Source organism: Dermacentor silvarum, chromosome 9 (genome assembly GCF_013339745.2).
Source record: "Dermacentor silvarum isolate Dsil-2018 chromosome 9, BIME_Dsil_1.4, whole genome shotgun sequence".
Classification (NCBI taxonomy): domain Eukaryota; kingdom Metazoa; phylum Arthropoda; class Arachnida; order Ixodida; family Ixodidae; genus Dermacentor; species Dermacentor silvarum.
Window position 1 is genome coordinate 123,997,805 of NC_051162.1, and position 14,196 is coordinate 124,012,000.

A 14,196-nucleotide genomic window follows, 5' to 3' on the forward strand; every position below is an offset into this window, starting at 1 on the left:
AAAAGAAACGCGCTTCCGCCCCTCCTTTCTCCTTCGCGTGCGAGAGATTGAGCCACGATCGTCGGATGACCCTCTCAAGCATTCACTCGCACATACAGCGTACGGCGCGCGGCGACGTTGTTATCGTCTTTGGACTTTATACGGAATGTCACGGTGACGGCGAAGACGACGGCAGAAATGCGCCTGGAGTGTCCGTGTAATTTCTATCGCAATAATAATGTAAAAAAAGTGGATAGTCACCTCATTGAGTGCGTCCCCGTAATGAGGCTCTCAGATACTTTTTTCTGACAGTCATCATATGGTCTCGGATTAGTTCTTAGCATCGTCTGTTGGCAGTGGCAGCACACGCACATCTTGAAACAGTCAGTAAGAAACGAAAATAAAAAAAGAAAAACGAATGTAAGAAAAAAAAATGTTGTCAGAAACTTACAGCAGCAAGAAGGACGAAAGCTTTCAAGGCCGGAGGTAATACCATATGTGCATAAACCTTCCGGCAACCTGAGAAGCACCCGCCGCGGTTGCTCAGTGGCTATGGTGTTGGGCTGCTGAGCACGAGGTCGCGGATCGAATCCCGGCCACGGCGGCCGCATTTCGATGGGGGCGAAATGCGAAACATCCGTGTACTTAGATTAGGTGCACGTTAAAGAACCCAGGTGGTCCAATTTCCGGAGTCCCCCCTACGGCGTGCCTCATAATCAGAACTGGTTTTGGCACGTAAAACCCCATAATTTTTAACCTGAAGAAGGTGGCCAATAAGTACGGGGTAAACGATGTATCTCGGCTCCCCGAATCTCTGGGCATGCGTCGGTCTGTAAAAGGTACCGCAATGAACAAAACCCACAGCACCTTACGTACTACAATGTTGAACAGGGGTAGTTTGTGAAATCCCACTATCATGCGGCAGAATTTACGTCGGGCAGACGGGACGGTGCCTCAATGAACGCCCCGTCCTTTTTCTTCGTCCGCGTTCCAAGTTGCGCACCTATATATTTACTGAATATGCACCATCAAGACCAGCTACAAGTATTGCTAAGTAATGCTAAATAAAAAGGATGATTTTTCTAGTTTCTGGCAAAAACATTAAAAACAACAGACAACAAAGGAAACATACACAAGCGCTGTCTCTTCTGGTGTCCGTCTGTTTTAATGTTTCTGCGCTAAACACTAGAAAATGACACACCAACAAGGCCGAAACTAAAACCTTGGAAAATAGCGGTGTCAGCAAATGCTTGTCTTGAACAGGAAGTGAAAGAGAAATTTTTGTTCATTCTATCATAATATGAACTGGTCGGGGCGCTGCAGTAAACGAATGGAACTAGAGACTGCGCATGTGTTTTATTATCTTTCTTTTTTCGACAAAACTTATTTCCTCCTCCTTCTTTTCAATCGGGTGAGGAAGAAAGGGCGCGTGGCGAGCCTTTCCTCTGCTTCAGCTTTCGCGAGCTTGCGCGGCGCTGCATGAATTTGTTGCCATCCCGTGCTGCGCAACGATTTTGGAGATGTTTTTAGCGTGCTCTCCGTGTAATTTACGCGATGTCAACCGAAGAAGCACTGCGCAGGCTTTTGGCGCAGCAGTACCCACAGTACTGCTACAGGCGACCACTTTGCCGATGGTACTACCGTGTTTGACGTGACGTTTTACTTAACGCGTTCCGGCGCTAATGCAGAAATACTGTTTTCTTTCTTATTCGTATATTGCCTCCAGTGAAGAATTAAATTGTGCCCATGCTTCAAGCCAGTGTTTCAATACATTTTAATGCGAAAATGGAACATTACTGATTGCACAATAAACATATGTTAAATTATACCGCTGTCACGTACACGGCACATGTAGTGTCATGTCATCGAGCAGCGGTAATCGGTCGCAGTTGTCCAATGTGTGTGTGTCTGTGTTCGTGTGCTTTTTTACCTTGGAACCCATGTTTTCTTCTTGCCTCCCAGGAGGGTGAACGGCGCTTTCTTGCTTTTCTGGCAGACGTGGTAGCATAGCCTGGCGAAAACATAGGCAATTCATGTGTACGGTGAGAACCAAAATTTAAACCAGAATATTTTACACAGTGGAGATTCTTGCAACTAGAGGACCCACGCGTCCCTGCGTACGCGAAGCCCCACGCCCAGCTTGAGTTCTTTTGTATGCCTAACTTTGGTAGCACAAAAAACTAGCACTCCCTATTAACTTAACGACTATGTCACAGGTACAAAATTGTGCAAAATAATAAATTGTACTCCATTCGCGTTGGAAAGAATTCACGCTGCCGTGTTAATATTTTTAAAGCGCGCTTTTCGCTGTCGTTAGCGACGTATCGATAATTGCTGCCGTATGAATAAAATACACTTATTACCAAGCCAGAAGACTGTATATCGGACTCTGTAACTTCCTTAGCAACACTGCAGACGCAGGACTTGAGGTGGGCCTGGAACAATAAAAAAATGGTTATTTTAGCAAGAAAGCAAATTATTCAGAGCGAAACAATCCAGAGAGAAAAAGAGAAATCCAGTAGCGTAGTCGTAGAAAGGGGGTTGAAGGTCCCTCAAGCCACGTCTGTATGAATTTTTCCTCTACCTCCTCCATTTATTGCCTGTAAACGTAAATCAATAAAGAAAAAAAATAAGGGCCAATTAGTTTCGCAGTAACATATTGTTGCAAGAGTTATGTCGTATGACTATCCACGAGAACGCGATTCAGGTATAAGCATACCTGATTAAATCAAGCAGGCTAGGTGACTTTTTGTCAGCGCCCCGTTTCAAAGGGGATGTCATTAAATCATCATCATTATCATCATCATTAACCGATTTGGCAAGAAATGGTATGGCAGTTCTTCCCTAGCAGTGTACAGTTTCTCGCCAGGACTTGCCAGTGCGTTCGAATTACGCGTACAGTCGAATAAAGCGAGGTCGAATAAACAAGTAGAGTTTAATGATATTTTAAGTGGGTTCCTATTAATTACCGTATCGTATGCTATGAACTCAAAATCCCCCTCTTTTAAAGCCCCGATTAGGTGATGGCCGTGCCTCTATGATTGTGTAGAAAGTAGCCATGTACGCATTATCCTATTAGCCAAAAAAGAAAGAAAACGTTGTTATTGCCTAAACAAAGACATGAAGACTTAACATAGCGCAGTCGGCTCGCTTGTTGAGGCTGAATCCATGAATTTCATATCAACTCACTGTATTTGAGAGGTAATTGATGCGTGCTTTTTATGTATGTGACGTCGCAATAGTGTAGAAAAAATGTCAATTTTCAAGAAAGGTGACTGAAATAACGTACTTAAACCACTTTCATACAGTTGCGCACATGGATCTGACCTCAGAAGCAAGATTAATATTATATGTTCAGTAGACGTTGAAAAGGAGTAAAGGTGTGTCCCCCAATTCGGTACTAAGGAACTCATGAGTTTATATTACACCAGCTCTTTTCAGCAACACCATATTGACCTAGAAAGTATATGGCCATAAATAAATATTAAATAGATAAACGTATGAATGAGCGTCTTCCGCGTTCCTTGCGGTGAGTATTGAATTTGTGGTTTAATTCAGATCGCCAAAGAAGAGATTTCGTATTTTTGCGACGCTCTACCTTCTATGCTGCATCTTAGTGATCTGCTATAGACCACTAAGACCAAGCGCGTGTCATACTCGGATGCACGTGCAAGAACTTGGCCCCCTGCTTTAGATAATAGAACGACATAAACTGTCGATAAATTAGGCAAACAGGGAAATGAAGAAAGAAAGGACACGCCAGAGACGTTAACGACGTTGCACATGCTGAAAATAAAGTTCGTAAACGTATAGTAAGTACATGCGTTTAGGATAATTGCTATGCATTTTACTACCCTTATTTACTAGTTCTGACTATCCAGAGGCTAGTACAGCTAGTAACTACTGCCGTTTTTAGTACTTCTACTAGTTTCACAAGTAACTACTAAGCCACTGTTACCACTTCTGGTCGTGGCCTATTATGCTCCGATTGTAACGGACTTACGCAAAATTTACATAAACTGTAACATAGTTCATAATTTTGGATTAGCAGTTATGGTGCAACGTCGTAGCACACATATATGCAGAAAGCAGGATATAGAAACTTGGGTACGACTCTGATTATTTATCCACATGTTGCTCCGGTGTTGCTCACCGGTGCAACATGTGCTCCACCAAACTAGGACAATGTATACTCTTGAAGTTGCTTTTAGATTCCGTGTCGCCTGACACCATTGTTATTGTTCTGAACTTATGTCGTTGTTGATCATTGGTTGATGGCATTAAGTAGCCCATTGTTATGGTAACTCAAAGGGCCGTGCGTTGCTGGTTAGGCCCGAGCTGGCTGCCTAAGGACAACAACATAACGGAGCAAATATGTGCCATGGGATGAGACGTGTGGGCTGCAGCAAAAATCCAGAGACAACTCAGGGCATCCTAATGAAATGCAAAGGCATTCACGCAGTGAGACTCGTAGGTATTGTACACCTTCCAGAAGCACTGGGACTTAAAGTTGATGGAAGCATTAACTGGTCAGCAGTCGAACTAAACAAGATACGCTTGGAGTATTGGTGGAAAGAAAGCAGACAATAGATTGATAGGAGGATCCGTTACAGGCATAGGTACGGTAAAGGTCAAAGTTGTAAGGAAGAGAAAAAAGACTAAGGAGATGTACACAAAATACTGGACTGAAAAGCATGTATGGATAGCATTCCTGATTAGCTCAAGCAGGCTGGGTGACTATTTGTCACCCCTCCGTTTCAAAGGGGATGGCATTGAACCATATCATCCTTACCCGGAGTCATTGTATCAAATGTCCCTGGTAAGCATTACGTATAACAATAACTGATGCCTATTATATGGCAAAGGCATGTGACTTTTTTGCATATGCAATGTTTTATCTTTGTATGGTTTTACAACATCATCTCCTTAATATGACACGAAAGCGGCACTTTTTGTCAAATAGGCCCCACGGTACTGTTACATTTCCAGTTGCATTAGTTACTGCACTACCGAGGTAGTACAGTAAGTACTAGCGAGGTAGTACAGTACAGTACTACAGGTAGTACTTAGTTTTCAGTGTTATTTACTAGCTTCAGAAGGTTGTGAAAAGTACTATCACTTTGATGAAGATGATGATCAATGAATGTTTATTGGCGCAAGGGCCACTATCACTTACTAACTTCACTTGCTAAGTCGTTTTGGTGACAAGTAACGTGCTAGTATTTAACTTGTGAATATGACGACATTTTATATAAGATTGTACCTAGTTTGCTACTACCCGCTAGCCAGAAGGAAGTGGGGTGAAAAAAAAAAACGAAAAAAACGTGGGGACGCGGAAACGATTCGTCATGTTCTTTTCAGTGCTCACAATACAGTGTGCAGAGACAATCGCTTTCCGTCGTGCTAGAGTGTACTAGATTGGGGGAGTGGGTCCAACGAGGGGTCTGCGCTGAGGAATTTTTTATTGAAAATCCAGGTGGCGCCACCGTCGCTTTCTCCCGAATGACAGGCCAGACGCTTGTCGCGTCGGAGACCCTACCGCAGCTGTACGGAGCTTTGACAGACGGATACTCGGTGGCGGTAACACTGAGATTATTCCCCGCCTATCTATTGTAAATAAAATGGAAAAAGGGCGGCGGAAAGAACGCACACGACACAACAACGACGGTGCGTCGAGCAGACGACAGCTACTCAGCCCGCGAGTTCGCCTCAGCCAATGAGCGCTGCCGAAACAGCCGGAGCCAACGTTTATTGGCCGGAGATTTAGAATAAGGTGACGGCAGCGCCGCCACATGTCCCGCGTTTTTTGCTCCACCCTCGGCGCTTGCTAAGGCGTCCGCTGGACCCACTCCCCCAATATAGTACACTCTAGTCGTGCTGAACCAGCTGGACGACCAGCCTTTATCGGAAGAAAGAATACTGCAACATCGACCCGACTCAACATCGCGTCAGAAGGCCGCGCAAGCGCTCCTGCGCTTCTTGAAATCGACTGGCCTGTGTGAACGTCTGTGATCGGAACGCCTTTTCTGTTACCTATGCGTCTGTCTTTTTGTTTTTTCACACTCTCTCTCTTTTTGCACTCTTTCCAACCCCTATATGCCCTTCCTCCCAGTGTAGGGTAGCAAACCGTAAACTCGCTTCTTGTTAACCTCCCTGATTTTCCTCTCTCGCTCTCTCTCTCTCTAAGCATCATCGCACACGTGCTTCTCTCGTGCCGAAGTCCCTCTTGAAACATTTGGCGTGTGCGTCACGTTCCGGTTTCTCGCATTCTTCACTCGAGTTAAGAATGCTAACTAAGTTAACTGTCAAAAATTTAACTGTCACGATCATGACAGCTAGTTAACTCTTTGAGATGATGTGTTAGACGGCACTGCCTTTGGTATAGACCTATACTTTCTGTTAAGTACACATGTGAAGGTGGGGGAAGTTTGCCTACTATCCCATTAAATGACAAGGGTGTACTCGTGATGCGAGCACACACATTTTGAGTTCAGCGTGCATTAAAAGGAGTTCGCAGGGTCCTGTAGTCTTCAAAATGCGCAGCAACACTGTTGTGGCACTCTCAATGGATGACAGCAGGTCACTCCGTGGTCCCAACATTTGTTCCGATAACGCTCTTTGGCCCAGTAGACTTAAAGCGGTACCAAAAGTCTGTCTTTCATCATCAAAAGAAAGGCAGTAGATGAGGATATGTTCTATGATTTCGACTTGGCAAAACAAATGCAAGGGAAGGTATCATACCTTGAGGGCGCTGAAGGTAATGAGCACAGGTTTATCTGGGCTGGTCTTGGGACAGATGATTTTCGCTTTCTTTATTGTGTCTGGTGCAGAGCAATCTAGAGTAAGCTTCAGAAAAAAGAAAAAAAAAGTTGTCGCAGTTTCACCCGAAAGGCGAAGCATCAATTGCGATAGCAACTTAGTAGAGAGCTATACGGAGTAAGGATAGTAGTTTTATCCGCTGTACAAACTTGGACATGCAGCAGCACCGGCAACACACAGCACTGTTGTCGACGCCGTCGGCGTTTTGCCCGCGTTCGCAGAAAATGCGTGCGGCGTTGGTGACTGTTGCCGGAGCCTCTGATATAAATAGGCACTTGGTGCCGCAGCTAAACGTCGCCTCCCTTCCCTGCCCCCCCCCCCCCCCCCCCCCCCCCCACGGCCTTTCGTGCGTCAGAAGAAGGCGCGTTTGCTCTACATATATGGTGATTGTGAAGGAGGAAAGAGACGCCTACTTCTGCAGCCCTTAAGGGAGCACGGCACAGAACGCGCGTTTTGTTTCTCCGCCGTGCGTTCACTCCCCGTGAAAGCGCGCGTCCCTCGCGCTCTTTCACTCGCACATACAGCGTTCGGCGGCGCGCGGCGACGATTTCATCTCCATTGACGTCATACGGAACCTCACGGCGACGGCGACGGCGACGGCGACGGCAACGGCGACGGCGACGCCGACGGCAGAAATCTGCTTTGGAGTGTCCATATAATTGCTATCGCAATAAAAGAAAGAGGTCATTGACATGGGGGGTTCTATCGTTCAGCGACAAATAATAATCTGCAGGTGAGTTGCTGCACTTAATAACTTAGCTTAGACCACGAAGCCAATGATGCAATGTAAAAGACAAAGGCAAAGGAGAGACAAGTACACAAAAGCTAGGCCTGGCCTTAGCATCGATAACTCTGAGTATGGAAAGGCATAGAATGTTACGACTGTGAGGTCTGGGCATCTGCACGCGTCTGCGTCATGGGCGACTTTGCATACACTCACTTATCAAGCACGGCCGTTTTTGTGCTTACAAACAAAGTTCCTAGAAGGCTCCCGGATAAGCCCTCTCGAACAAGGCAAGGCAAGTTACAACAGCATATAAATTTACAGAACTCTCTAGCTGGCACCAGTTCAACTGCAGAGTTGCAGTGTTCGACAAGTGAATTTTATTGTTAAGTAGAAAAAAAAAGAGGGCATACATGAGCTCGACGCATGGCGCACGTTTTTTATATCTGAACACGTGAAGAATACGTGTCTACAGTGTACTATGCGACAAAGTACTTTTTTTTCTTGGTTAACTTGACTGTCAAAAATGCCGGACACGAAGTTTCTCAGGGTCCTAAGCACACAGCTAGCTGCCACAGAGTGAAAAAAAAAAGATCTATACCTCCTTACAGAACTTGCGAATTTGTGCTCACGTCGACTTGATCGCGTACGCGATACACACCTCGAGTTTTCTGTTAGAAATCTCCAAAGTGGTTGAACTCCGCCTATATGAATCTATAAATAAATGCGTGACTGATGATGAGATCGAACCACTGTCTTCCAGTACTCCAGTCTAATACTCTAAACACTATAGGCCACGATTGCACACATGCTTCTCTCGGGCCAAAGTCGCTCTTCGAAACATCTGGCTCGTGTGTCACGTGCCAATTTATCGCATTGTTTCCGTGTAGCAGCTAGCACTCTGAGACGCTGTGTTCGACTTTACTGCCTTCAGTGTCGGCTCATATTTTTCGTCAGACGAATACCTCCCAAATGGGAGTAGTCCATCTCTAATTCCATCGCATTAAACCGTTTGTTCTATTAAGTAGACTGTTGAAATTCCGCTGCGAATGTACTATGCAAATGATACGGTGCGTGAGACTGCCCCTATACCATCGTCTAATTATACGTTAGCCATTTGGTCCACTACTTGGGCTTTGGATGAAACAACAGCATCTTTTTACAGCCAAGCTTTGTTAAGAGAAGTTCCACAGCGCTTTTCGTGACGTGGCGATCATGTTCGCCGGCGGTGAGAGCGGACGGCGGTGTGTGGCGGCGTTGTCGGCATGAAACGTCAATGAAATGTTGGGGCTCCTTAACCACGGGCACCATGTTGCAGCTCATATTGAATGCACAAGGAAATCCAGCAGCGCAGCCCTACCAGGCCGCCGGAACACGCAACCAGGAGCCGTTGTCGGTACAGCCGGTATAGCACGTATACAGGAACATTCGTCTGCTATAACGGAATACATACAGGGTGTCTCAACTATCATAGACAAATATTTAAGCAAAGAGCAATTGCGTTACTCAAAGAAAACCTAGTGCGTATTGTTTCCAGTACAGTGGAGTAGCTGTCAGTGATTTTTTTCATTGCTGAGATTTAATTAATTGTAATTAATTATCTATCTGGAGAAGTACTGCCATAATCATCAAAGTGTCATCCAGAAAGTTGTAGAGCAACATGAAAAACTCCCGATACAGCTTTATGTTGCTCAATACGTGCTACATGAAAGTGTTTTTCCGAGCATGAGAAAGGCCCGCGAATACACGCAAAATTGCCATGCGACTGACCACTTGAGGAACTTTGCGTGTATTCGCGGGCTTCTTTCATTCTCGGAAAAACTTTCATGTAGCACATATTGAGCAACAGAAATGTGTATCGGGAGTTTATTCACAGCCGCCGCCACCGCAGACAGACCTCCGCTAATGCAGCGCTTTGTTTCCATATATGGTATCGGTGGATGCGCTCGCCGCATGTCTTATCGATGGCGTCTTCGGTGAACAGACGACGGCGCTCTACCCTCGCGCCATCTCGTAGCGGTCGTCGCCCGTCTTGCGCGGCGGCCCTACGCTTTTGTTTTCACGCTTTCGCCATACTCTCCTCCTCGCGCTCTCTTCGCTATCGCCGTCTTTCATCGCCCGCTGCGCTCCGCGTCCGCGCTTTCATTCGTCGCTGTGCTCGTTCACTCGGCTACGCCAAGGGACAACGCCGGCGCTGAACTCAGGAACGGGCGCCTAAGAGCTGCTCTCTAAAATAAATTCAAACAACATGTGAGTTTTCGATTTTTATATTCGAAGTTACGAGTATTTGCGCATCCCCAGTTTTTACAGTAGAAAATATCTGCTTACCTCCCAAGCTTTGTATTTCTTTCGACAAGTAGCGCACTCGAAGAATCCGTCTCGCTCACACATGGCACGGCAGGAAGTGCAGTAGCCGTGGCCACAGGCATCTCTGTACAATCGGGCCGACACGTTGTCACACTGAATGCACAGTGCTTCCTCCGGCAGCTTATCGGCGAAGGTAACCCGCAGGTCCTTGGGGATACCGTATCCAAAATCTCGCAGCAATACGACTCCTGACATGGCTCTGCGTAATTAGGGAAAAAAATAAAGAGAGTTACGACACAATTTTTACCTGGTGCCCGGTAAAATAAAAAAAATAAAATAAAAACACAACTGTAGGCAAAATGATCTCCCCTTCTTCTGCTTACTTGTTCGCCATATTTTTTTTATGTAAACGTATTGCTGCAATGCGACGTGTGATGCTGTTTAGCCATGCTCTTTTCCGCACGTAAACCACATGCAATCGCGAGCAGAAGTCTGGAAACCACAGACCTCGCAAAAAATGTTTTTTCGCGTCCTCGGCACGAAGCTGGAGAAGAATTAGTACAAACCATGTTTGCTGCTCGACCAAAGCAAAGAACTGAGAGAATCCTACGTTGCATGGCTACGACATATGACATTTTAAATTGTTTGCTCATGTCGCGTGGTTTAGTAAATTTTTGTTTCCGAGAGTACATAAGTACGAGGGGAAGTCAACAAGTAAAGGAACTTTTGCAATTTCTCGCATTAGTGTTTGGTAACACTGCTATAGTATCCAGCGCTGAATTAGTGTTGTCTGCAACACTTCTATGAAACGTGTCCCTCTTATTTCCGCGTTAGTCGTTAGAGTGTAGCAGACCGTTAAACATGGCAGCTTCATTGTCGATCTGCACCAAGGAAGAAATGAGGGGAGTGATTCGCTTTTGTTTGCGGAAGGTGTTAAACCTGCGGAAATTATTCGTCGAATGCAAGTGCAGCAGGGTGACAGCTGTTGATCGCGAAGCAAGATCTACGAATGGATAGAGCGTTTGAAACAGGGAAGAACTTCTTTATGTGACGAGGAAAGATCGGACAGGCCATCGACGTCAACGGCCGAGGACAATTTGAAAGTCGTTGAGGGTAGGGTGATGGAAAACAGACGAATCACAGTGGACGAAATCAGCAATACTTTACATATGAGTCATGGTTCAGCGCATTCCATCTTACACGACAGGCTACATTTTCGGAAAGTGTGTGCAAAGTGGGTCCCGAAAGAATTGTCGGCGCATCATAAGGCACAAAGGTTGGACATGTCTCGTAAACATGTGGCCCGTTATCGTCACGAGGCAGATGAATTTTTACAGCCAATTGTTACTGTAATGAAACTTGGGTACATCATCACGAACTGGAAAGTAAGGCTGCGATCATGGTTTGGAAACACTCATCATCTCCAGAAGTTAAGGAATTTAAACGTCAACCATCAGCTGGTAAGATTATGCTAACACTATTCTGGGACATGGAAGGTGTGGTAGCCTTTCATTTCACCGCAAGAGGCGGAACTGTGAACAGTGAGAACTATTGTGACGTGTTGCGAACTAGAGAGAAAAGACTTTATTCGAGGTCAGACTAAGACCTATAGATATTCCTCCGCCAGGAGGACCATGGCCAGCTGGTCGGCGAAGGCCGCCGACGCCAACCACACCCGCCAGTGGGGAGGTGGGGGGTTAGGGTAGTGAGGGGATTGTAGGGCTGCGGGGCAAGAGAAAAGGATGTGCTCTACATTTGCGTACGTAGAGGGGCAGTTGGGACATGAGGGGTCTGAGCGGTAACGATAAAGGTATAGGCGTGCTGGAGTGATCAAGGTGTTGAGCTGGATGGCCCTGAGGGTGCGTACTTGGGCAGTGGAGAGACGAGGGTGTGGTGGCGGAAGCGTCTGCAATGAATGCCGGAGGTGTTTGTAGTGCTGCTTCAGAGTTTTCTTATAAAAGTGTGCCTCGTCCGCTATGGGCGGGCAAGGCCAGGGGATCGTCGGCGCCCGGCTATTAATCTCGCGGGCAAGCTCATGAGCGAGCTTATTGCCGATAATCCCCGCATGACCTGGCACCCACACCACAGTGACCAAAGCAGGGGAGAGAAGGGAGAGAGCGTCAGAAAGGTCGTCATGAAGATTATCGGGAAGTCTGTTGTCGCGAAGAGCCCTGATTGCCGCCATGGAGTCCGAGCAAATGCGATACCGAGGAGAGGGAGGAAGAAGGGTTAGTTCGTGCGTTGCGTGAACGATCGTGGCCAATTCAAGGGATAGAGAAGAAGTAGGAAGTGAGAAGGGGCCAGCGGTGGAAGTGATGGGAATGCCAAGGGGGGTCGGCATTGTCACACAAGCAGTGGAGCCATGAGTTTGGTAATACGCGGCGTCGACGTAGCATGTGACAGTGTCCGGTGGAAAAGGGTCGTGGAAGTGAGCGCGGGCTTGTCGTCGTCCCTCATGAAGATGTGGGGTCATATTAGAGGGAATAGGGGCACAGCGGAGATTGCTGGGAAGAGGTCGTTGAGGAGTGTACAGAGGAAAGTCAATGGGCCGGATGCCAGCCCGCTGCAGTAGCCAATGACCCTGCGCAGAGCTGGATAGGCGGCCAAGTTGTCGATCCCTATGTGGACTCGCTACGGCGAACGCGGTCGCAGACCACCACCACTACAGAAGCTAACCCCCCGTCGGACCACGCTGACCCACACCTCATGCGTCTCTGGAGACGCCGTAAACGCCTCCTTAGTCGCATCCGCACCCAACCTAACAACATCCAGCTTAGACATACATTAGACATACTCAACACTGACATACTAACTCACTGCTCCATTCTTGAGACAACAAATTGGAATCGCATATGCGATTCTATCAACTCTTCCCTCCACACTAAATCAGCCTGGTTGATCCTCCGGTCCCTCCTTGGCCCTCAACCTGCTCCTCTCCCCACAATCCAAAAGCATCTCTCCGAGCATGGTGCTACTTCCCTCCTTCAACAGGTCACGGATATATACATCCCTCCTCCACTTCCTTCCCTGTACCCTGAGTACACAGGGCCTTCCAATAGCGGTTTGGACAGCCCCTTCACTCTGCCGGACCTAGAACGAGCTTTGGCTCAAAACAAAACTGGTACCACTCCGGGTACGGACCACATCACTTACTCTCTGTTGAAGAACATGCCTGATTCCGATAAAGAATTTCTTTTAAACAAAATAAATGAACACTGGGCCAACGGCACTCTTCCCGATGAATGGACCTCTTCCATCATTACTCTAATACCAAAGCCCGGCAAGCCCGCCACACTCTCCAACCTGCGACCCATTTCACTTACTTCCTGTGTCGGGAAAACCATGGAACGCATGGTACTCGCACGTCTCACGGATCTTCTCGACGATACTCACTTCCTTCCGCACAATCAGATTGGTTTCCGCCCCCACATGTCTACTCAAGACCTCTTTCTCCTTCTCCAGGAAACTTTCTTTCAACCTTCGAGGTGTCAAGTTCACGCACTTGTCACTGTGGACGTGCGCAAGGCCTTCGATACCTTACTTCATGACGCTATCCTCTCCCCCCTCGAAGACACCGGCTGTGGATCCCGACTCTACTGTTACGTTTCTTCTTTTCTCCGCTCTCGACAAGCTCAGTTCCGACTCGGGACCACGTTGTCCCCGCCCATCGCGCTCACCCGCGGAACACCTCAAGGTGCTGTGCTCTCTCCAACCCTCTTTAATCTCGGGCTAGCCCCTCTCGCAAAATCCTTGTCGGAGATTCCGCACCTACAGTCAATTCTCTATGCTGATGATATAACCCTTTGGTGTACTCACGGCTCACCGGGGGAGGTGGAATTCACATTACAATCCGGCCTCAACCTCATTTCCGAATTCCTTTCCCGCTCTGGTATGCAAGCAGCTCCAGAGAAATCTGAGCTGCTGCTCCTTTCCGCTACAAAGTACCAACGGTCTGTAAACCCCCTCCTTAATCTCACTCTCGCCGGTACTCTCATCCCCCGCACGTCATCCTGCCGGGTTTTAGGCTTTCCCCTCCAAGACCACTCTTTCAGCCGCGCAATACAGTCCACGATCACCACCTGCCACCAAGTAACTCACTTAGTCCGACGAGTGGTCAGGCGGCGCGGCGGTCTCGACGAATGCAGAGCCAATCAACTTGTAACAGCTTTTGCCTTGAACAAAATCCTTTATTCCCTGCCATACTGCACACTTACGCAGACGCAAATGCATCGCATTCAATCGGCTTTAAACACTCTCTATAAAGCTGCCCTACATCTTCCGACACACGCATCCACAGCCAAACTATACGCAACAGGCTTATTTCTTCCCCTTGCAGAGCTCTTGCGAACTAAACTGAATCTTGCAAT

General features: G+C 47.2%; 1 protein-coding gene across 4 annotated transcripts in view; it reads right to left on the reverse strand.

The window, feature by feature from the left end:
* LOC119464227 (uncharacterized) overlaps positions 1–14,196 on the reverse strand; it is a 192,586-nt gene that overhangs the window by 36,668 nt on the left and 141,722 nt on the right. For all 4 annotated transcript variants that reach the window (XM_049656590.1, XM_049656591.1, XM_037725113.2 and 1 more), the window contains exons 2-5: positions 9,851–10,088; positions 6,721–6,825; positions 2,343–2,414; positions 1,910–1,990 (exon numbers count right to left, since the gene is read on the reverse strand). In XM_049656590.1, coding sequence (XP_049512547.1) covers positions 1,910–1,990; positions 2,343–2,414; positions 6,721–6,825; positions 9,851–10,084 — 492 coding nt within the window. In that variant the 5' untranslated portion in view covers positions 10,085–10,088. The remainder of the gene's footprint in view (positions 1–1,909; positions 1,991–2,342; positions 2,415–6,720; positions 6,826–9,850; positions 10,089–14,196) is intronic.